We start from the raw sequence: 21237 nt of genomic DNA on the forward strand, positions 1-21237 counted from the left end.
CTGTCCACTTGCACTCAAGCCATGAAAGTGTCCAGGCTCTTTCACATTAATAATTCTCCTCCTCCTTCTTTCTCTTCTTCATCCCTCCCTCCTCCTCCTCCTCTTTTTCTCCCTTTGTGCTGGAGATTGAACCCAGAGGTGCTTAACCAATGAGCAACATCCCCAGCCTATTTTATAGTTTATTCAAAGACAGGGTCTCAGGAAGTTGCTTAAGGTCTTGCTAAATGTTGAGGCTGGCTTTGAACTTAGATCTTCCTGCCTCAGCCTCCTGAGCTGCTGGGATTACATGTGTGCACCACAGAACCTAGCTTCACATTCATTCTTGCTAACTACTTTCCAGGTCCCTCATCAGTTCTGGGGTAAAAAATGATGAGCAGTAATTAAAAGATCACTTGTCTGGGTGGGTCACTGGGCAGAACAAGCCAGCAGTCTGCTGCGTATCTTTGGGAAAATTATCTAAGCTCTCCAAGCCACCCTTTCCTTATCTAATAAATGAGCAAGTTAACTAACTGGCCTGAAATCCCTTCCAACTGTGAGCTTGTGATTTTAGGAAGCTACAGCATCAACTCTGTGCAACTGTCTAGGGCCATTAATTAAGATGTCACTCACAGACCTTAAGGAAACTGCCAGGAGACAACAGAAATCCACTACATGATCTGTAACTAGCAACCTTCCTAAGTTCTTCACAGCTGAGGGGCAGAGGGTGCGTGTGAACTCAGAGGATGTGAGACCCAGCACACTAAGGGGAGACGAGGAAGACAATCCATGGAAACCAATTTACATTCTAGGCTCTCATTGTACAGCTACAAAATGCACACAAATATTGACTTAGTTGGAAACAAGATCCCAGGGAGCTACTATTGGAAAGTGGGACAACTTCTCCATCAGATCCTCTCATGTGGGGCTTTTCTGGCCATGCAAAGGATACCCTTCAAAGCCCTTCAGATAAATATATGAATAGGTTTGGAGGAAATGTGTCTTTGAGGAGGTAATAAAATAAACTACCAGATCCCAGCATGTATCAAGGGAAAGCAGTCTCCTTTGAGCAGGAATGAGGGCGGCCAGGGAAGGTAGGAGAATAAGGTTGGCTGGTGCAGAGGCTGGCACTGGTTGGCTTATGATGAGCAGGGTCCTGGAGCTCTGTCCCTACCTCCTAGACACAGTCTTGAGGGTGAGGAGGGAATGGAGGAGCCCACATCCTGGCCTCCAGAAGAGCAGGCTTTTATTGCCTGACTCTGCTAAAGTTATCTCACTTGTAGTCTAAATAATTAACTTACCCATCCCTAAAGGAGCATTCAGAGAAAAACAACCCCCCCCCCCGCCCTCAAGTTCAGGTTTCCATGGCACCCAGGGCAGGCCAGGAGGCTGGGAAGCCATCCCAAGCTGCAAACGTGGCCTGACTTCAGAGGTTCACTGGTTAGTGACCTGAAAAAGGCCAAGAGTTGCTTTTTGTATTTGAGCAATTTTTTTTGGCAATTTTGAAATTTTTTTATAAACCAAATGACACAAACCACAAAAACAAAGAATGTTCAACAAACTGTCCTCAATCTGATGGAGGTGTCCCACTTTTGTGGTCTGCAAAGCCTAAAATATTTACTCTCCAACTCTTTCCAGGAATAGTATGTCAACCTTTACTCCCCTCCTCCAGGTCCTTTCCCAGCCTTGAAGGAGGCAAGAATGGCTCTGATCAGCTCACTGATAACCCCACCTGAGAGCCCACTCTATGCAGAGATTATAGTTGTCAGAGCACTGATATTTACAGTCCAGCAAGAATCTGACACCATTGTTCACCCCATTAACAAAAAAGAAAGAAAAAGAAAAAATACACTAGGGTGGGGTGAGGGAAACATCAGTCTTGATTCTACTGTATAAAGAGGTAGGCAGAGAGGGAAAAACTGAAACTAGTCCCAAATCATCTTATTTGCCTACTTGAGAATCAGAAAGCGGCATCATCCCAGTTGGTTTCTGATGACACCCTATCCCTAAAGCCCTGGTGATCCCCACCGTCACAGAGGCTGCATCCAAGCTATCATATGGTGCCAGCTGATCCTCAGCCCTAGACAAAGGCTCCAGCCTACCACCTCAGCAGGTGAATTTGAAGTGGCAGGACTTTGTCCAGCCCTACACTCCTCCCAGACTTTCTCCTAGAACCAGAACCTCTGAGAGCATCACAGGCTAAAGACCACAAAAGAGACAGGTCAGAGCAGGCAATGGGGATGCCAACCGAGCACCCCCACTGCAAGTGGGCTGAGTGACCTCTGTGTTATCATGGAGCCTATTTGGAATTTGGGGGGCTTAGGGCAGAGTGGAGACAAAGTGACTCTACATCCTGGTGTGTGAAGATTCTGGTTTATTGCAGATAGGAGAACAGTAAACTTGGTCAAAGTGTCTAGCATGTTCCAAGAAAAATGTTGCTACTGTCCAGCCAATGCTTTACAGGGTCAGGTGTAATAAGGAAGGTCTAGGTTGGAATTCCAATGTCCACACTAGTGAAAGGCTGCAGTCTTAGAGATTTGAGAGACCAGGCTGTGAGCTCATGGGATAATCATCTCAACCTCAGCACTCTGGGGCTCGGTTTCTTCTCTCTCTCTCTCTCTCTCTCTCTCTCTCTCTCTCTCTCTCTCTCTCTCTCTCTCTCGGTAATGCTAGGGATCAAACCCAGACCTCTCACATATGCTAGGCAAGTACTCTACTATTGAGTTACATCCACAGCTCTTTTTATTTTGAGACAAGGACTTGCTAAATTTTCCAGGCTGTCCTCAAACTTGTGATCCTCCTGCCTCAGTCCCAGAGTTGCTGGGATTAGGTGTGCGCCACCAAATCCAGCTTTCTTATCTGTTACAATAAACAAATAAACAGAAACCTGAGGTGCTTGGATGAGGCTGATTCTAAGGACCTGTGCATTCCATACCCAACAAACAGCTCAAACATGCTGTGACTCCACAGATGCTTCATTGCTTTCCTTCCCCAAGTCAATCCAATCCCATCCAAATGAGAGATTACTGGCCTGGCATAAGGAAGAAAGCTTTCCTTCAACTTATTAGCAGTTTACCATGGAATCAGGGTGGATGGAAAGGTGCTGATTGTGAATTCTCATCTTTTTGCCTTGTGACCAGGGAGTAGCCAAAGAGCTTCAAAAATTTCATCCCCAAACTCCTATCATGCCCTCAGCAGGTGGTTCAGAAGTCATGGTTCCATAGACTCTCAATGACCTAAATTATCTGTCTTCAATTCCCAGCCCAACTGGATATTCCTTAAGGGCAGGAATTGTGTCTTGGACTTCTTTGTCTCTAGCAGAGCACAATCTTCAAGATATGTGGTTGTAGATCCATCCATATCTGATTAGAGACTTGATTAAAATCAATAGAGTTAATGCTGAATTTGACATGAAGTATGAGTCCAGGTGAGTGAATCTCCAAATTTGCTGGGTGATGACTGGATGCCATTCTTCAGTCCAAGGCTCAATCAAGCTTCTCCTGTCCAGGCTGTGATCCCTAAGAGCTATGATGTGACCTAAACAGCAAACAATAGAAGACAAGGTGGATCCATTCCATTGTGCCAGAGACTCTCCAGGATACGCAGGTCACATTGCTGCTGGTCCCTTGCTCCTGAGGCAGTCCAGGCTGCAAAAGTGGCTCAGCTGGACCATGCAAACATAAATCAGGCACGCTTTACCCACTATTTGCTTCCAGGTCACTGTACAAATTGCAAGCACAGTGTAGGCTTTATGGGCTACAAACCTAAACATATAATGTGATGACAAATGTCACAAGCTCTGTGGTGGGTCTTACTCTCATCTAGGCATAGGTATATTCAGAATGGCTGTCTCCTTTCTCTGCCTACAGATAAGATGCTCTATATCTAGTCAAACTCCCTGCTCCATTTGTTCTGTGCTCTGGGAAAATTATTGCTTTCTTCAAAACTGTTGAGGCTGCCTTTCTTTCTCTTCTTGTTTGTTTGCCTGTTTGATGTGTGTGGTGATGGGCACGGAATGTAGAAGGCAATGCCTTGGCTTGCCCCACATTGTCACTCATCTGTACAAGTGGTGATGACAAAGAGATGCAACTAATTAACCATGACATGCATGGAATTGCTAACAACTTTAATAAAATTTTAATTACCCCTTGTATCATGGGATAGGCAACAAACCATGAAAATAATAATCCTCTTGGGTGCTGTCATAGCAGACAGAGCAATTTGTAGAGGAAGGGAGGTATGAACTGTTTGGAGTTTAGAATTGTGAGAATGGGGGGATAGTCCATGGAGAAGTGTTGGGCAGAGTGACTACTATACCTGGAATTCAGGTAGGAGGAGAGACTCCTTCCTGAATTATCTAGATAGCTTCCGCAATTCCCCACTTTTTTTTGTATAGACTTGATGTTTTCCAGAAGCAAACTCACTATAGGCAAAGAAGAGAAAACAAGGCATATGGACCATCAAAAAAATCTGCCAGAAAGATACTCCTGGATTTCTGATCCACAGCCCTAACACCAGTCCTCAGAGTCTGACTGTACATGGAAGGACCACCTGGGGATGCAGTGAGTATCTCATTGCTCACAGATACCAACTTGGGTCATGCCATCCTGGGTACCCAGGGCTCCTGTGCCCCCTTGGCTGCCCCAGGTGAAAGAGGAAGAAGAGGAGTAGAATGAGGTGTCCACCTGGATACCTTAGTGGGTTTTGACTTTGTGTCCACTGCTGCAGCTCCATCCCGACAGGTTTGGGAGCACCTTACACTCCTCCTCTGGCAGGCAGGGTTCCATCTGACACCACCACCTCTGCAGGATGAAAGAGGCTATTGGGGCAGGAGGCAGGAGTGCAGCTCTAAGCTCTCTGCAAACACAGCCAGCAGTCAAGAGGTAGGGGGGTCTGTGAATGAGGTACACATTTCCACACACCCCTGGCATGGAGTCCCATGTTTTCCTTGTCTTCTGCCTACTCTAGGATGCCCAGAGAGGAAGAAATGTTGAGGCCTGGGGACATAGCCCTACCAACTTTAATCCTACAGTTCCCAGCATCTCACCAAAGACATTGAGGGGGAAAAGAGGCAGGTGAAGTTATCTCTGAGGCAATCATGTCATTGTCACAGAGGTACCAATCTTCAGTTTGGTGTGTGTGAGCTACTATGCATCATGTGCAGAGGTCCACAGACCAGGAGGGCACAAGCTGGCATGCATGTGATCACACTGGGCATGGTTACTCAGAAGCCATTTAAGCGTGAGAACAGAAGCAAGGAGTGGGTAGGTGGGAAAGGGTGATGTGAAGGAATACAAGTGTTCATGTAAAGGCAGGGTTTAGAGTAGAGCATGTGGAAGAGGCTGGGGAGAGAGCAGTAGGTGAAAGGCTGTGTGTGGCAGAAAGCCTAAAGTATGAGGGAACTAGTCTGTTGGTGTGGGCTGGGCAGTGAGGGACAGCACACAACAAGAGCTTTCTTTGTCTATAACACAGAGATAGTCATATCTTCCCTCCTGTCCCCCAGAGGGTGCCCCATCATTTGAGACTCTGATCATGAAAGCCCTGAGATGGGTATGAAATTGGATCCCCAGAAGATGAAAAGGCCCAACCAGACCTCCTTATCTCTCTGCTCAGAGTCTCACTGACCAGGGCCTAGCTTCTCACTCACCATCCACACAGGAGGGCTTTGCCCGCATAGTGCCAACCACCTGGCTGGAAAAGCAGGAGCATTTTACAGTCTGGGAGTGCTCCTCCATGTGGTATCTGTTGCAGCAGTGGTGAGAAGCGATCACCTCATACGTGCCCTGCTTTACAAAGACTGATGGGGCCAGCCACATCAGATCAGGTCCCCAGCCCAGACCTCCAGCCCTGCTCCCCTCCCTCCCACCTGCTGGTCCTTGAGCCGCTTATACCTGCTAGGGAGAAGGCCTTTCCTTCCTTCCTTTCTTGTTTGTGTGTGTTGGGTGGGAACTACTAGGGATTGAACCCAGAAGCCCTCTACCATTGAGCCACACCCCCAGCCCTTTATATTTTATTGGGAGACGAGGTCTTGCTCAGTTGCTGAGGCTGGCTTCACCCTGCCTCAGCCTCGGAAGTCACTGGGATTATAGGTGTGCACCACTTCACCTGGCTGGGGGAAGGTTATTTAAAAAATTTCCAGGGCTTTGGTTTTAGCTCACTGATGGACCACATGCCCAGCAGCATCAAGTCCTGGGTTCGATCCCCAGCATCACACACAGAAAAAATCCAATGGCAGGGGATAAAGAAGCAGATGAAATCTTCCTGTTCCTCCCCAGTGAAGCCACACTCATCACCCTTTGGCAGACCCTGGGTCTGAGCAGAAGAAAGCTGAAGTCCGGCACCAGGTCCCGCCCCCACCTCCCTGCTTTCTCAGGGTGAGGGCAAGGGCCCCAGGACTTACAGTGCGTGGGGAGGATCATCCACTTATATAGGCTTCAGCCATCCCAGAAGGAAAACCCCAGAATTAGGCCAGGAGGCTAAACTTAAGCCCCACTCAGTGAGACCCTGTCTCTAAATAAAGCACTAAATAGGGCTGGGGATGTGGCTCAGTGGTTGAGTGCCCCTGAGTTCAATCCCTGGTATCCCCCCAAAATTAAAAAAATGGGCTGTGGTGTGGGAGGAACAATCATGCTAACTCCCATTTTTTTTTTCAGTTCTTAACCCAGGCATGCTCTTGAATCCTTCATGACTATTCCAAAAAGTAGGATAGTTATTACCTATTTTTTAGATCAGCAAATGGAAACTCAAAAAGTCTGGACACAACCCAAACAGCCACCAGTGAAGGACTGGCTAAATGCTTTGAAGAGAATCTGAGCAGTCTCTTCCAAACAGCTGTGGAAACACAATGGAAAATGCTTTATTTAATGATGCATGCAGTGATCTCCAATGATTATCCACTGTTAAGAGGGAGCAGCAACATTTGGGACAATGTGTATAAAATGTGTAAAAGAGAGAGATTTATGCTGCTTGAATAGGCATAAACTAGCTCTGGAGCCACATGTGGTGGTCTGTACCTGTAAATCTCAGCAACTCTGGAGGCTGAGGCAGGATTGCAAGTTGAAGGTCAGCCAGGGCAACTTAGTGAGAGCTTGTCTCAAAATACAATAAAAAGGGCATGCACTTCGGAGGCCAGATAAGTCTGGCTGAAGATTCCTTAAATGGTGTGTCCTCCAATGTCCTCTTAGTAGGTTCTATACCAGGCTCCGATGTCATTGGTGTAGGACCCATATTTTAATACTGTTCCTAAAATTTCACTTAATACCAAGATGTCTTTGACTTGATTTTATTCTTTGTAATTCTAGAAACGAGATTGTAGTTTAGCCATTACTGATATTTTTAAAAAAGGGATATGATTTCTTGCACAGCGCTTCAAAAGAGAAACAAGCTTCAGTTCTCAATGCTGACCTTTCTTTTTCAGGTACAAGTTTTCTAGTTCAGACAACTGAGAAAAACTATAGACCATCCTTGAGGCATTGGTTACACGTTGATTTTCTATATTGCAGGCAGATTGGACTGTGATGGGTGGTGTGCAGGCAGATACAGGATCTGACAACCTGGGAGGTTCTGTATTAAATGTTACTTTGTATCAGTTTTAGTACAACAAAATAAAGGAAAATTTCAGAAAAAAATTAATTAAAAATAAAAAGGGCCAAGGAAGTAGCTGGCAATAGAGTAGCCCTGAGTTCAATCACTAATATTGCGAGTGAGCGCGCGCACACGCAGGCACACACACACACACACACACACACACACACACACACACACACACACAAACACCAAACCAAACCAAACCTCACCAAACAAAAATGTTAAAAAATTAGCTATGGAAAAAAAAAAACAGGAATAACATTGTTTGCCATTAAGAAGGAAAAGTGGTTGGCTGAGAAAGAAGATGACTTATTTTTCTACCAATTTCTTTTTTACTCCCTATTTATTTTTTCCTTTTTTGTACCAGGGATTGGACCCAGGGATATTTAACCATTGAGCCACATCCCCTGCCCCACACTTTTTATATTTATTTATTTATTGTTTGTTTGTTTGATTTGAGAAAGGGTCTTGCTAAATTGCTTAAGGCCTCCTTATGTTGCTGAGGATGACCTCGAACTTGCATCTTCCTGCCTCAGGGAGTTGCTGGGTTAATAGGTGTGCACCACCATATCCGGCTCTTTTTCATTTTTTGAGTTTCAAACCTGGGGAATGTAGTGGCCATTTAATTTAAACAATATTTAAACTTAAAAATGAAAATGAAAAATGGGGGTGGCAGGGGCCAGAACCCAGCAATCTTCCCTATGCCCACCTACCACCTTGCTTCTGAGCTAAACTCTCTTCCCCTTTCCTTATCTTCCTCCATCCTTGGTGGTTCAAACTCCCAAATCTGTTCCAGAGAGTCACTAGAAATGGAGGGAGTTTCATCTGGGAAGTAGAGGTACACAAAGGCTGGGAGCTGCCCAGCCACAGAGGGGGGCAAAATCCGTCTCAGGAGGCATCAGGGTCTCAAGCTCAGGGATAGACCTGGGTCACTACCTCTGTTGCTCACCTAGCCCCTTGGGTCACTGCTGACCTCCCTCAAGTGCCAGCACAATTCTGAGAGTATTAGGGATCAACCAAATGCCAGGAACCTGCTGCCTTTATTAGAATAAAATGCCCGATGTCTGCCCACCCCTCACACTTCAAATCTTCAACTGTTTCTTCACTTACCTTTTGTTAAGATCTTTTAGATTCAGTCTGCTCATCTGCTGGTCTCAGACTCACTCCACCTGGACAAGTAGGAAAGATTTCAGTGAGTTGTGAGATCCAGAGGGAGTCCAGGCCCTGGTCTGGTTGGGTAAAGGAAAGCTTAGGAGAAGGCAAGGGGGTGGGATGGCCGGAGTCCAGTTATGAAGCTCTTCTAGGCAGTGGCAGAGTCTCTTTTTCTAGATTGGGAATGGCCCTTACAGAGTCAGGATGAGCCTGGGACCAGTGGCCAGGGAGCTTCAATGTCACAGGAGTGAAGCAGTGGTGGGAGGGGTCTAAGAATCAGCACTGTCATCTCTCTGATCTTGGGACAGAGCTGAGGATCAGGGGAGGGTTCTAATCAGAATCTGACAGATAGATTCCTGCTGGGATAGACCTCTGGGGAGGATTCCTGAGTCTTGAATCCTCTTTGCCTCTACCACCAATGTCCCATGGCACTTGCTTCCTGGAGTTACATACAGCTGGCTCAGTTCTGCCACTGTCACCCTCTTTCACCCCACAGAGCCAGAATGGGGGTTCAGCAAGTCTCTGAACTGCAGGCCACAGCTCCCCAACACCTTCTCCTAAGTACTCCTCCTTTTTCAGCCTCCTAAGGAGGCAGAAGTGAAACGCAGGATGGTGAGGCCCTGGAAGGAAGAGAACCCTCCCTCCTAGCTCCCAGCAACAAGGGTCCTACAAAGGGGAATGAAGGTGTTCAGAGGAAGTGATGGCAATATCCTGGAGATAGTTAAGCTCCCACCTATCTGGATGTATCTCTTTCCTGAATAGGTCTCTCCTCTCTCCGCCCCTATCAGGAAACCTCATTTCAACTATTAGAAATGCAGCTTCTCCCAGGTGAGGGGTGCTGGGGATTGAACCCAGGGCCTCAGGAATGCTAGACAAGGGCTCTACTACTGAGCTACATGCTCAGCCTGTCTCAGGTGATCTTGTTTCTGAGCTTACAGACCCTTCACTCCCACTCACCTGGTCTCTCTTATGAACCCCAAGACTCAAAAGACCTGGGGGAGGGGAGAGGATTGGGGCTAGAGGAAGCTGCAGAAAGCTTCTGGGAATGTTTCTTCAACTTCTATGCTCTACCTCAGTTTCCCAGCCTGTTTCCCCCCCCCCTCCAACCCATGCTATAGTGAGACTGAGTGAGCAGCCTGCACACCAACAAGGAGTTGAAGACGTGAACCACAAGAACCTCCAACCTTCCCCAACCTACCCTCACCCAACTCCAGTGTCCATTCAGATCTCAAAAATTCTGAGCACTCTCACAGGGACCTACCTGCCCCACAGCGGTGACCACTGTTCAACCTGCTGGCCTGAGGTCCGCGCTGCCTCTGAACCTGGGACCAAGACTCAGAGAGCAGACTACTGTTGGGTGCAGCCAGGTTGAATGCCCTCCAGTCCAGGGCTCTGTCTGCGTCCCTCACCAAGTTGCTGTGCCCCAGGACGGCAGGGCTCTGGCCAAACTCGCATCACAGACGTGGCAGTGATGAGAGCCCTTGGCCCGGCTCTGATCAGTCGGACCCTCTCCGATCCTCCCGTCAGAAGGATGGGGAGCGTGCTGCGGCCGCTGCAGCCTTGGCGCCGGTGCGGCCCCACTCCTCCACCCTGGGCCAGCACAGGACAGCGCGGGGCAATGGGCGGGCTGGCGGTTGCAGCGGCCCGCAATGGCCCCTGGCGACTCAAGACAGGAGGAGGGAGAAAAGAACTCCTGGCCCCTATGGTCAGATAGGTAACCCCGAGGAAGTCCTCCCAAACCTGCAGGCCTCCTGACGCCTAGTTCTGATGCTCGCAGGTGAAGGGCGGAGGCGGGGTGGAGGTGGCAGTGGGGAGCTGGAAGTGAGGAGTCATTGCCCGGACCTGCAAGGTGTCTTGAGCTTTGAAGATTCCAGAACTGCATTGTCCAATGGGGTAGTCGCTAGCCACATTTTATTTAAATTTAAATCTAAACTCATTAAAATTTTACTTAGCACTCAAACGCTATTTAAAGTGTCCAGTAGCCACAAGAAACTAGGGACAAGTGTATTGGGCAGAGCAGATATAGAACATTCCCACGGTTGCACAAAGTTTTTCCCTGTCCTCCTTCTACTAGGGCTTGATCAAGGGGCCCTCTACTGGAGTTACATTCCTGGTCCTTTTTATTTTGAAAGGAGGTCTTTTTTTGAAGGGGATATATGTGTATGTGTGTGTATATATATATATATATATATATATATATATATATATATATATATATATGATTTGTTTTTAGATATACATGACAGTAGGTTGTATAGATGAGGGCTGGCCTCAAACTTGTGATCGTCCTGCCTCAGTCTCTGGAATCAACAGTATTACAAACAATCACCATTAGACCCAGCTACAAAGTTCTTTTCAGCATTCCTCTCCTAGATTGATATCTGGAAGGCAATATTTCTACCCCAGAAATGGTACCCTTAGTGACAGGCAGGAGGGCTATTATAGCCTGGTGAATGGTCCCTATGGATGATGGGTGTGAGTCTCAACTTGGGAACCAAATTCTGGGACCCAGTGTCTGCATCAGAAAAAAAAATTGTAATATAATTTCCACTGTAGATTTATTTATTTAGGTACTGGAGATTGGACCTAGGGGTGCTTTACCACTGAGATACATCCCTAGTCCTTTTTATTTTATTTTTTTTTTTACTTTGAGACAGGGCCTCACTAAGTTGCTTAGAGCCTTGTTAAATTGGTGGGGCTGGCCTCCAACTTGCCATTTTCCTTCCAAGCCACTGGAATTACAGGCATGCACCACTATGCCTGGAAATAGTAAAATTCTTTGTAAGGTTATGTTTTGTATGTGAAAATCACTAGGAAAATAAAGGCAAAGAGATTCTGTGAGTTTCTCTTCATATGAAGGACATACCTCTTACTGTAACAGGGCTCTGGGGTTGGGGTAATGTGGAGGGAAAAGGCAAGGAGGAAGAAATGGTAAGCAAACTATCCCTGAAACACCAAATAATAAAAATAATAGGCCCTGAACCCCTGCATGTGGACTGTGAAAAAGGGGCCTGCCTTGAGGCTCTCCAGTCCCCCTTTATGGCTAGACATTATCAGTCTGAACTAAGGAAAACATCCCACAGATTTACTTCTTCCCAGCCTGCTACCTTTCTCCTCTCACCTTCTGCCACCTTGGGATGGGTAGGGGCGATGACTGCATTACCAGGTCTGAAACAGTCTGAGGATGAAGGAGGTGCGATCGTGTTAGGATGGGTGGGTGGCTCAGGGAGATGAAAGTCTTAGGGTCTGGGTAGGCTGGGGTGCTGTTCAACAGCCCACAGACGCTGCCAACTTCCCTGGGGATCATCTGGTACAGAAGCAAGGGGTCTCCAGGCCCTAGCTCTGTGGCCTATTTTTGCAGCCACTCCATAGATGCTGGGAAGATCAGGGAATAAGGAGCTGTGTGACAGTGAGAAGTGATAAGTAAACTGTCCCAGAAACAATGAATAATAAAAATAGCTAGGAGTCATATTTTTCTTCAGTCTTTGACCTGGCAGTGATGTTATGTCATTTATTAGAGAGCTGATTCCCATTTTACCTCAAACAGGAGGGGAACACCCATAACAAGCAGCATCGTGTTCTTTGTCCCTGTCTTTGCTGCTCTGTGGGGTCTGATGTTTTCTCCCTCTTGTGACTTCATTTGATCTGGTTTTCTGCCCAAATCTCAGGCATAATTACAGCAAATCCATACACCTTAGTGACTATTGTAGGCCAGGAAAGCCACCCCTTCTGGGAGCACAGTTTAGCCTGGGGTACAGAGTATACTATTTTCAGGAAGCACTCAGTGGACAGAGCCCAGAGGTAGGGTCCCTATAATGAACTTGATTCCAGTGTCCCGTGATGGCTAGCACAACTTACATTAGGGAACAGAGACCTTGACCTCATTTGAACTGTGTGTTGGGTGGGTGTACCTGGGACCTAAAATGATCTATTCCCTGATACCGTGTGTAGGAATAGAGCTCTTCCCAGGTCAGGTCAGTACCACCTTCCTGCAGGAGGCAGAAAGCAGAAAGAATAAGCATCCCACCTGGTACTTGGTCTAGTTTCAGTCCTGGAGCAAGTGGGCTTTTAATCCGCCCAGGCAGGAGTTTAACCTGGCCTCTGTCTCCCCCTGGCTGCAGAGAACTTGCCCAGCACTCCAGGACTTCCCAGCCTCTGTGCAAATAGGAGAAAGGCAGAGGAGGAACCTCATCCCTCTAACTGCTGTCATCTTCTCCCTAACTCTCCCTCCCTGATTCAGAGAAATCAACTTGATTCTCAAGTCAGAACCGGGTTTTGGTATCAGGAGACTGACGTGGCTATGAATCTCTCAATGGCCGTATGATCTCTTCTGGCATGCCATATTAAATGACAGGTACATCCAGTCCCGTCTCATTTGTAAAATGGGAGTGATAAATTGGCGTATAGAATGTGCTTTGTAAAAGGCCTACTGCCCAGTAGGTCTTCTATAAATGGTATTTATTTATTATATTACATTGTTATCCTTATTAACTGATGAGAAGTCTAAATCTGAGTGTACAGGGAAGGTTCTGAGAAAGTAAGTGGGGTAGGAGTGGCAACCGCTCTCCCACACGTGGAAGTGGCCTTCAGAGATAACAGTACCATTAAGAGCTCAGGAATTTACCCCCGCTCTCTGATCCAAGGTGATGAGCTGTGACCTGCATGGTTACCATTGCCTCCACTCTGCACCAGCTCGCTGCTCTCGCTCTCACTCCAGTAGCTCCAGAAGTGTTGTCATACCAGCTGTTTCACACCCAGCGGCCCTAAAGCGGCTGTTTGGATCTGAGGTCATCAGCTTCGTTGCCCTGAAGGCAGCCTGACCACCCCGAACCAGGAGTGGGGAGACCGCCTCCCCCACCCTCGTCACAATAGGGAAGGTCTATTTGATGTCTCTCCTACAGCACCACTGAAGTAAAATTTCCTTCTTTCAGACCTTTCCCACAACAAACCCATCTCCCTCTGAGAAATTGCGGCTGGACGAAGACAGAATGAGGTGGAGAAGAGATCGGGAGCCAGTGGGGCTGTTCCCAGGGTGGCCTAGAGCTTGGGGAAGTTCTGCCCCTCACAGTCCCAACCAGGCAGGGAGCCAATGGCCTCAAAGGACCAACAGGGGTAAGCACCGCCCACGCTGAGCCCTAGGGTCAGGGTCTGAGAGAGGCGGGGCCACAGCCGAGGGCGGGGCCAAGAAGCAGCAGGCTAAAACTGGTGCACTCTCCCGTGGCTCACCTGGTGAGCTCTGGGGGTGCTTCATCTCCGCGCACCAAATCCCCAGACCTGTCCAGCATGACCTCCGCGCCACTGGCTTCAGCTACAGAAACGCCCAAGAGCCCTCCAGTGAGGCCAGGAAGCGAGAGCTGGGCGTCAGCGAAGACCGCAGAGGCTCCAGCAAGCTTCTCCAGACCGACGTTTCTGCAGCTGAGTCCCGGGGGGGGGGTGGGGGGGGGTGGGGGGGGGGGCTGCAACGCGCCAACGACCACGCGGGCTGGGCGGGCTGGGCTGTGCAAAGCCCTCCGGACAGGGGCCGCCGCCTGCCCTGGAGCACTGGCTACATTGAGTGAACGCCCTCCCAGGGCACCCAAACCTGGATGGGACTACCACTTCTCCCTAACTCTGCATCCCCGTTCCAGGGATGCGCCTCCAGTGCGGCGCTCAGAGCCATGAACCCCGTTTCCCGGGACCTTTGCTATCCTCTGGGCTTCGGGCACCACCCGCTGCTCTGGGCCCTCTTTTCAATCGGGTGCAGCCTGAGTCACCTTCCTCAGAACTTTGTAACTCGTTGATAACCCTCACTCTGTCCCCTCAAAACCCCGTTTTTTCCCAGAGCTGAGGGGGTGGGGGGGGCTCTGCCAAGGATGAGTTGGCCAGGTCCTAATCGCAGCTCTGCAGGTTAAAGGCTAAGGGACTGCGGGGTGAGGGCGGTTGTTCAAAAAGGAGCGGAGTTCCTTCTAACCAGGGGATAGGGGTTGGAAAGACTATCAGCAGCTTCCAGCCCTAGAGCCCCAGGTCCCTGTCCCTCTTACCGTTCCCCCTCCCTCTCAACACCCAGAAATAGCCCAACACCAGAAGGCCGCCGGCCTCCCTGAGTGGGGAAGGGGGCAGCCTATTGCAGTGGGAGGGTACCCTTTGGATTGCGTTCTTTGGGTAGACTTATTGGTGCAGCAGATAAAGGAAATAGACCCCTTGATCAGGACGGTGGGCGTGCTTCTAGGCTACATGGATTTTTTAATGCATCTACCAGAAAACCTAACCCTGAGGGAGATGGGGACACTGAGATCGCTGAGAAAGGTGGCTGGTGGTCTCATGTTCCCACCACCACCTCTTTTAACTTCCTACAAGGGAGAAGTTTGTGGTTAAGTGGCTCCTTCCCAGTCCAGGTGGGCCTATACTCTTACTCTACTTTCAATTCCTCTTTCAGGATCTGGGCTGAAGCACTTCCTCACTGCCAAACAGGCAGAAACTTTTGCTGGGCAGTTTTAAGGTGAGGGTGGGTGTGCCCATGAGTTGTGGAACGCTGGGGAAAAAGTACTGGGAGAACTGATTGAGATTGGAGGTGGAATGTAGGGTCTTGGCGAGCAGAGAAGTAAAGTTTCTTACCCTCATCTTGCCTCTTCCAGCAGAACCCCTGAGGGAGCCTCTTTTGCCAAGTAAGGGGGGATCTGAGGCAGGCAGGTGCTACTGTCTACCTTTCTATGAAGTAGGGCCTGCCACCAAGACAGTATTCCTCGTCAGCTTTCCCTGCTCCTTTTCTCTCTGGTCTGGATACCAAGTGGCTGTGACATTTCTCAGCTTGGCCAGCCCACAGGGGAGGATGTGTATATGTCTAAGGTGGGGGTTATTCCAGGACCTGGTCTGGTGTCCAACCTGATGTGGTCACTCTGGCCTGGCAGTGTCATCAACACTGGCAAGAGCCAGCACAATGAGGACCAGGCTTGCTGTGAAGTGGTGTATGTGGAAGGATGGAGGGGTGTTACAGGGGCCCCTAGGGAGCCTAGCCAAAGCCCAGTAAGACCTCACCCCTTCTCTTAGCCTCCAGAGACACAGACACTCGTCCTGAGGGATACCAGGCATCTGGTTTTATTTCTGAAACTGGGAAAAACTGCCTCCTAACTCACTAGCTTTCTGTGTTTGCCTCAGAACCCTTTTGTGGCATTGATTCCTGCCATGTCAGATGAATGTTACTTTTCTACTTCAAATGTAGATGTTCGTGTATTATGGATAATTTAATTAATTACTGATACTGATTTTTGCATCTTTTATCTTCAGAATTTGGCTTTTTTGAGGGTCTCCTTTCTTTTGACACATAGTGTGCCCTGGGTGAATAAGTGAATAAATCTAATTTGCCTGTAATGTCAACCTCTCTAATATTTATTGGATGCCTACAGTCTTGTTCTTTTCCCTATATTATACTATACACACACACACACACACACACACACACACACACACACACACACAGATTTACTCTCCTTCAACTTTTTCCCCACCAGGGACTCAGCTTCTATTATTGGGGCCTGTTTGATGGACAGGATAGTGGTGGAAATGCCGAAATGGCCTCACGGCTCCTGCATTGCCACATCCGGGAGCAACTAAAGGACCTAGTAGAAACACTTCAAGACCACTCACCACCTCCCCTCTGCCTCCCATGCACCTCAGGGACCCCAGGTTCCTCTGATTCTACTCACTTGATTGGTCCTCAGTCCTGCTGGTCTTCACAGAAGGAAGTGACCCATGAAAGCCTGGTAGTAGGGGCCATTGAGAATGCCTTCTAGCTCATGGTGAGTGGGTGGCCCAGGACAAAGGCTGGCTAGGCAGACACTCTGTCCAACTCTGTGTGAGAGCCAGGTGGCCTCAGGGACTGACCTTGAGAACCCACAACACTATTGAGAACCAGAGCAGAGTTTGGTTCTGAGGGGAGGCAGAAGGAGTAGTTACCCCCATGTGTTTCACTATTTTTCCAGTTGTGGTTTGGCTGTGCCAGATGATTTCTGCAGATGGGAGTGGGGAGGGTGACTCGGTGTCTGCAAACTCTTCTTTTACTCTCCTCCCTCTTGACCCTTCCTCACTTGGCAGGATAAGCAGATGGCTTGGGAGCAGGAGTGTCATGGCCAACAAGTAGAGGGGGGCTGCTGTGCACTGGTTGTGGTGTACCTGCTAGGCAAGGTGTATGTGGTCAATGCAGGTGACAGCAGGTATGAAGGAGAAGGGCTTTAAAAGTGGCTACAGGAGCCATACTCTCTAGGATGGGGGGATAGAAGAGTGAGGTGGTGGGGTTCAAAGTCAAATATTGGACTTGGCATGGTGGCACATGCCTGTAATCCCAGAAACTCAGGAGGCTGAGGCAGGAGGTTCACAAGCTCAAGATCAATCTAAGAACTTTAGTGAGACCCTATAATAAATTGGGTCTCAAAATAAAATCAAAATGGCTGGGGATATAGCTCAGTGGTAAAGCTGCCCTGGGTTCAATCCCCTGTACTGTAAAAAGAATAAAATATTTAAAGAAACCCTAAAGATTGAAGGAGCTTGGAGGACCACAGATATAAAGAAAGGCCTGATATATCCACAAGGAGAGGAAAGATGGAGTCCTGGGTAAGAAATCCTAAGCAGAAGGCCTGGTCCCTCTGAAATTATCCATGAAGGGGGCTGAGGAGAGCCAGGCCTTTTCTGTCTCTGGGCAGGGCCATCATTGTCCGGAATGGTGAAATCATTCCAATGTTCGGGAGTTTACCCCAGAGACTGAGCGCCAGCATCTTCAGCTGCTTGTAAGTAGAAAACAAACTTCCTACCCACATCGTTTACTGGTTCTTTTGCCTCTCTGCACTCTTGTCCCTGAGAACATCCCCCCAACCCTACCCTCTCTCGGTCTCTCTCTCTCTCTTTCTCTCTCTCTCTCTCTCTCTCTCTCTCTCTCTCTCTCTCTCACACACACACACACACACACACACACACACACACACCACCACCACCACCACCACCACCAGTACCACCACTACCACCAAACACAGAATACTCCCTACTGGGAGCTTCTTGGGAAGGCGGCTGTGTGGGCTCTTGAGTGCAGGGCTGAGCCCAGGGGATAATGCTACAGGAAGGAGTCTGAGATGGTTTGCAGCACCCACCGTGGCCCCAGCTGAGGAAGGAAGTAAAATCAGAGATGGGAGGAGGGAACAGAAAAGGCCCCTGGGCTCTGGAACTGGACTGCCTGAATACTGAATCCTGGTTTGTTGTTCTCTGCTAATTATGTGACCTTTGACAATTCCTTAACCTCTCTGTGCAGTAATAGTTCCTGCCCCATGGGTTGTTTTGAAGAGTAACTGAGTTAATGTGTGTATCAGAATAGTGTGTAGCATGTGGACCTTTACTTAAAGGTCTGCTATAATAAATATCATCACAGGTGGCACACCTGTGATTCCTGCAACTTGGGAGCCTGAAGCAGGAAGAGCATAAGTTCAATGACAGCCTCAAAAAATTAGCAAGACCCTGTCTCAGAATAAAAATTAAAAAGGGCTGGGGATGTAGCTCAGTGGTAAAGCACCCCTCAGTTTAATCCCCATTAGTGCAAAAGAAGAAAAAAATCAACATTTTCTATATATTGTACTAGGGTATGTTTTGAGTGTAACACCCCCTGGCCCTTTGCTCTTTCTGGCCATTCTCAACCCCAGGGCTTCCTGAAACCAGAGCTGCTGGGTGGTGAATTCACCCACCTTGAGTTCCCCTGCAGAGCTCAGCCCAAGGAGCTGGGTAAAAGGATGCTCTATGCGGACCAGAACATGACTGGCTGGTAACACTTCCCTCAGAGCTGGGTCATTCCCATGGCAACCCAACCAGTCCCTCACCAGTTGCAAGGTGGAAGCTGAAGGCTGGGTCAGGCTGGGAGTTGGGGGATGGGGCCCTTCTAAGGGGTTTGTGTGTGGGTGTCCAGCTCCTAGAATAGAGGAGGCTTTGATGCCTAGGTTATGCCTCTACTCCCCCACTCCTCAGAGCCTACAAAAAGATCCAGTTGGAGGACCTCAGGTTTCCTCTGGTCTGTGGGGAGGGCAAAAAAGTAAAATCCATGGTAGAGGTGGGAGAGGGCAGGAGGACCCACCACAATTTGTCTAGGGAGGTGGAGGTTCTACCTGAGGTTAGGTGTGCGAGGGCTGTGTGGTTTCAGAGAGCCTGGCAGAGGACTAAATAGCTGTCCCCCTCCATGTTTCCCTCAGGCCCGAGTGATGGCCACTATTGGGTTAACCCTGGAATTGGGAGACCACAACCTTAATGTCTGCAGATCCACCCTGCCCATCAAGCCTTTCCTCTCCTGCTTCCCTGAGGTGAGCTGTATGGGGGCCTCCTTAACTATACCTTCCCTCCTCTGTGGGTCTCAAGCTGGCTTTTATCCAGGGTCCTTTTATCCCCAAGCTTCCTGTCCAGAAAACCCCACACCTCAATCCTCCCTATACTCTTTCCCCACCAGGTTCAAGTATATGACCTGACACAGTATGAGCACTTCCCAGATGATGTGCTAGTCCTGGGAACAGATGGCCTATGGGATGTCACCAATGATTGTGAGGTAGCTGCCACTGTGGACAGGGTGCTGTCGGCCTAAGAACCCAATGACCCCAGCAGGTAGGGGTTGCATGACATGATGGTAAGGGGATGGCACTGGCAAAGGAAAGGACAAAGGGAAGCAATGCTTGGGGACCCCATGTGGGCTTCTGTGTCTATATTACCATATACATGAATCTGCACATGTTCTCCTGGCAGGTATACAGCTCTGGCCCAAGCTCTGGTCCTGGGGGCACGGGGCATCCCCTGGGAACATGGCTGGCATCTCGCTAACAACAAGCTGGGTTTCGGGGATGACATGTCGGTCTTTGTCATCCCCCTAGGAGGGCCGGGCAGTTACTCCTGAGGGGATCAGCCCATCCCTCCCACCACCACCCAGCCTCTCCATGCTTACCCCTCTCTCAGCTCAAATTCTGAAGTTGTCTCCCTTTAGCGGCAGTTTAACCCAAAAAGGGATATCCACTAGACCCAGAATTACAGCTCTTGGCAAATAAACCCGATGGATAAAGGTGTGTGTCTTTATTTGCTTTAATTAGAAACTAAAAGTTAAGGAAAAGTTCTGTGCTGTGGTGGAAAGGACATCAGGACAGCCCCCCCAAAATGAATTTTTTTCCAAGTTCTTCTTTCTGCCCTCTCCTCTCCTCAATCCACTCACTTGCCCTAAGTGTTCTCAGACACTTTTGTATCTTCATCCATCTGCTGATGTTTCTTCCAAATTGGGCTCTCTTCCCAAATCTTTCCTGAGCTTTAGATTCATACATAGCAATCATCTCCCAAACATTTCCGTGAAAACCCACTGACACTTCACCTCAACACACCTCAATCCGCTATTTTCCCCACAACATGTTACTTCTCCTACTTCATCTTCTCAAAGGGCATCAGCTTGGCTGCTCAAATTAGAAATATTGGAGTTGGTAACCCTTTAATTTCCTCTTCATCATGCTAATCATCACTAAGTACCATCATGTGCTATATGATGACAATGAGCTGCATTTATGATGGTATACACCATATAGCCTTGGTGTGTAGTAGGCTATGCCTTCTCAGTTTGTGTAAGTACACTCTATGATGTTTACCCAACAATGAAATTGCCTAATGATGCATTTCTTATATCCCCATCATTAAAGGATGCATGACTGTATTGTTGAATATATACATTTATGTATCCGTGTGTGTGTACCTTTTCCCACATATCTTCACTCCCACTGTCACCTTCTTATTTTTTCATTATATTAGTTTCCTAACTCTAGCAGCTCCTTGCTGTACCTGAGAAAAATTCACAGTCAACTCCTAGACATGGCATATAAGGACCTTCATGGTCTGTCTCTGTTTCCTTCTCCAGCCTCATCTTCCATCACCATCACTGTCTTCTGGGGAGTTCCCATGACTCTGTAGGCCTGCAGTACCTTCAATTTGTTATTTAAAATATACACATCAACCTAATTTGAATACTTCATTTGTTCTTCAGGGCTGGGCATTCCATAGCTAATGCATTCTCTCCACCCCCCAACAGCAAATGCCTCCTGTATGGCCGCCTGCAAGAGTTGTCCATAGGGAATGGCAATTAAGAGCAAAGTCTCTAGAGTCCATTGGTTTGAATTCTAGGACCAGACCCAACATCAACTCTGTAATCTCTCTGAGCCCCCATTTGTTTTCTCAGTAAAATGGAGATAACACTACTAGGCCATCAGGTTATTGTGAGGACTGAAATAGTTAATGTGTATAGAGTCAGGTTCCCCAAGCGTTAGATATCTTGAGATTGTCTGTAGTCCTCATTTAGACTATAAATTATTTGAAGGCATAAATCAATCTTCAGCACATAGCTCTCACTTCATACTGAGTGAACTATTGAGTGGATTAAGAGGCCTGGGGACCAAACTGCTCTTGAGCTCAGTTTTCTCATTTACCAAATGCGTTGGCTGTACTTCAGATCTTTAAAGTCTGTAATACTTCTAACATGCATCCATTCGGCAAATATTT

General features: G+C 48.2%; 1 protein-coding gene and 1 long non-coding RNA gene across 2 annotated transcripts in view; both read left to right on the forward strand.

The window, feature by feature from the left end:
• Positions 1–17582: 17582 nt before the first annotated feature.
• LOC144372723 (uncharacterized) lies at positions 17583–19765 on the forward strand. Its single transcript, XR_013432630.1, has 2 exons — positions 17583–19022; positions 19166–19765. It is a non-coding gene; the product is annotated as an uncharacterized LOC144372723 (long non-coding RNA).
• Positions 19766–20553: 788 nt separating this feature from the next.
• The window catches only part of LOC144372725 (uncharacterized), a 77949-nt gene continuing 77265 nt past the window's right edge, over positions 20554–21237 (forward strand). Inside the window, exon 1 of the mRNA XM_078036002.1 lies at positions 20554–20648. Coding sequence (XP_077892128.1) covers positions 20554–20648 — 95 coding nt within the window. The remainder of the gene's footprint in view (positions 20649–21237) is intronic.

Source organism: Ictidomys tridecemlineatus, unplaced genomic scaffold (genome assembly GCF_052094955.1).
Source record: "Ictidomys tridecemlineatus isolate mIctTri1 unplaced genomic scaffold, mIctTri1.hap1 Scaffold_150, whole genome shotgun sequence".
Lineage (NCBI taxonomy): Eukaryota > Metazoa > Chordata > Mammalia > Rodentia > Sciuridae > Ictidomys > Ictidomys tridecemlineatus.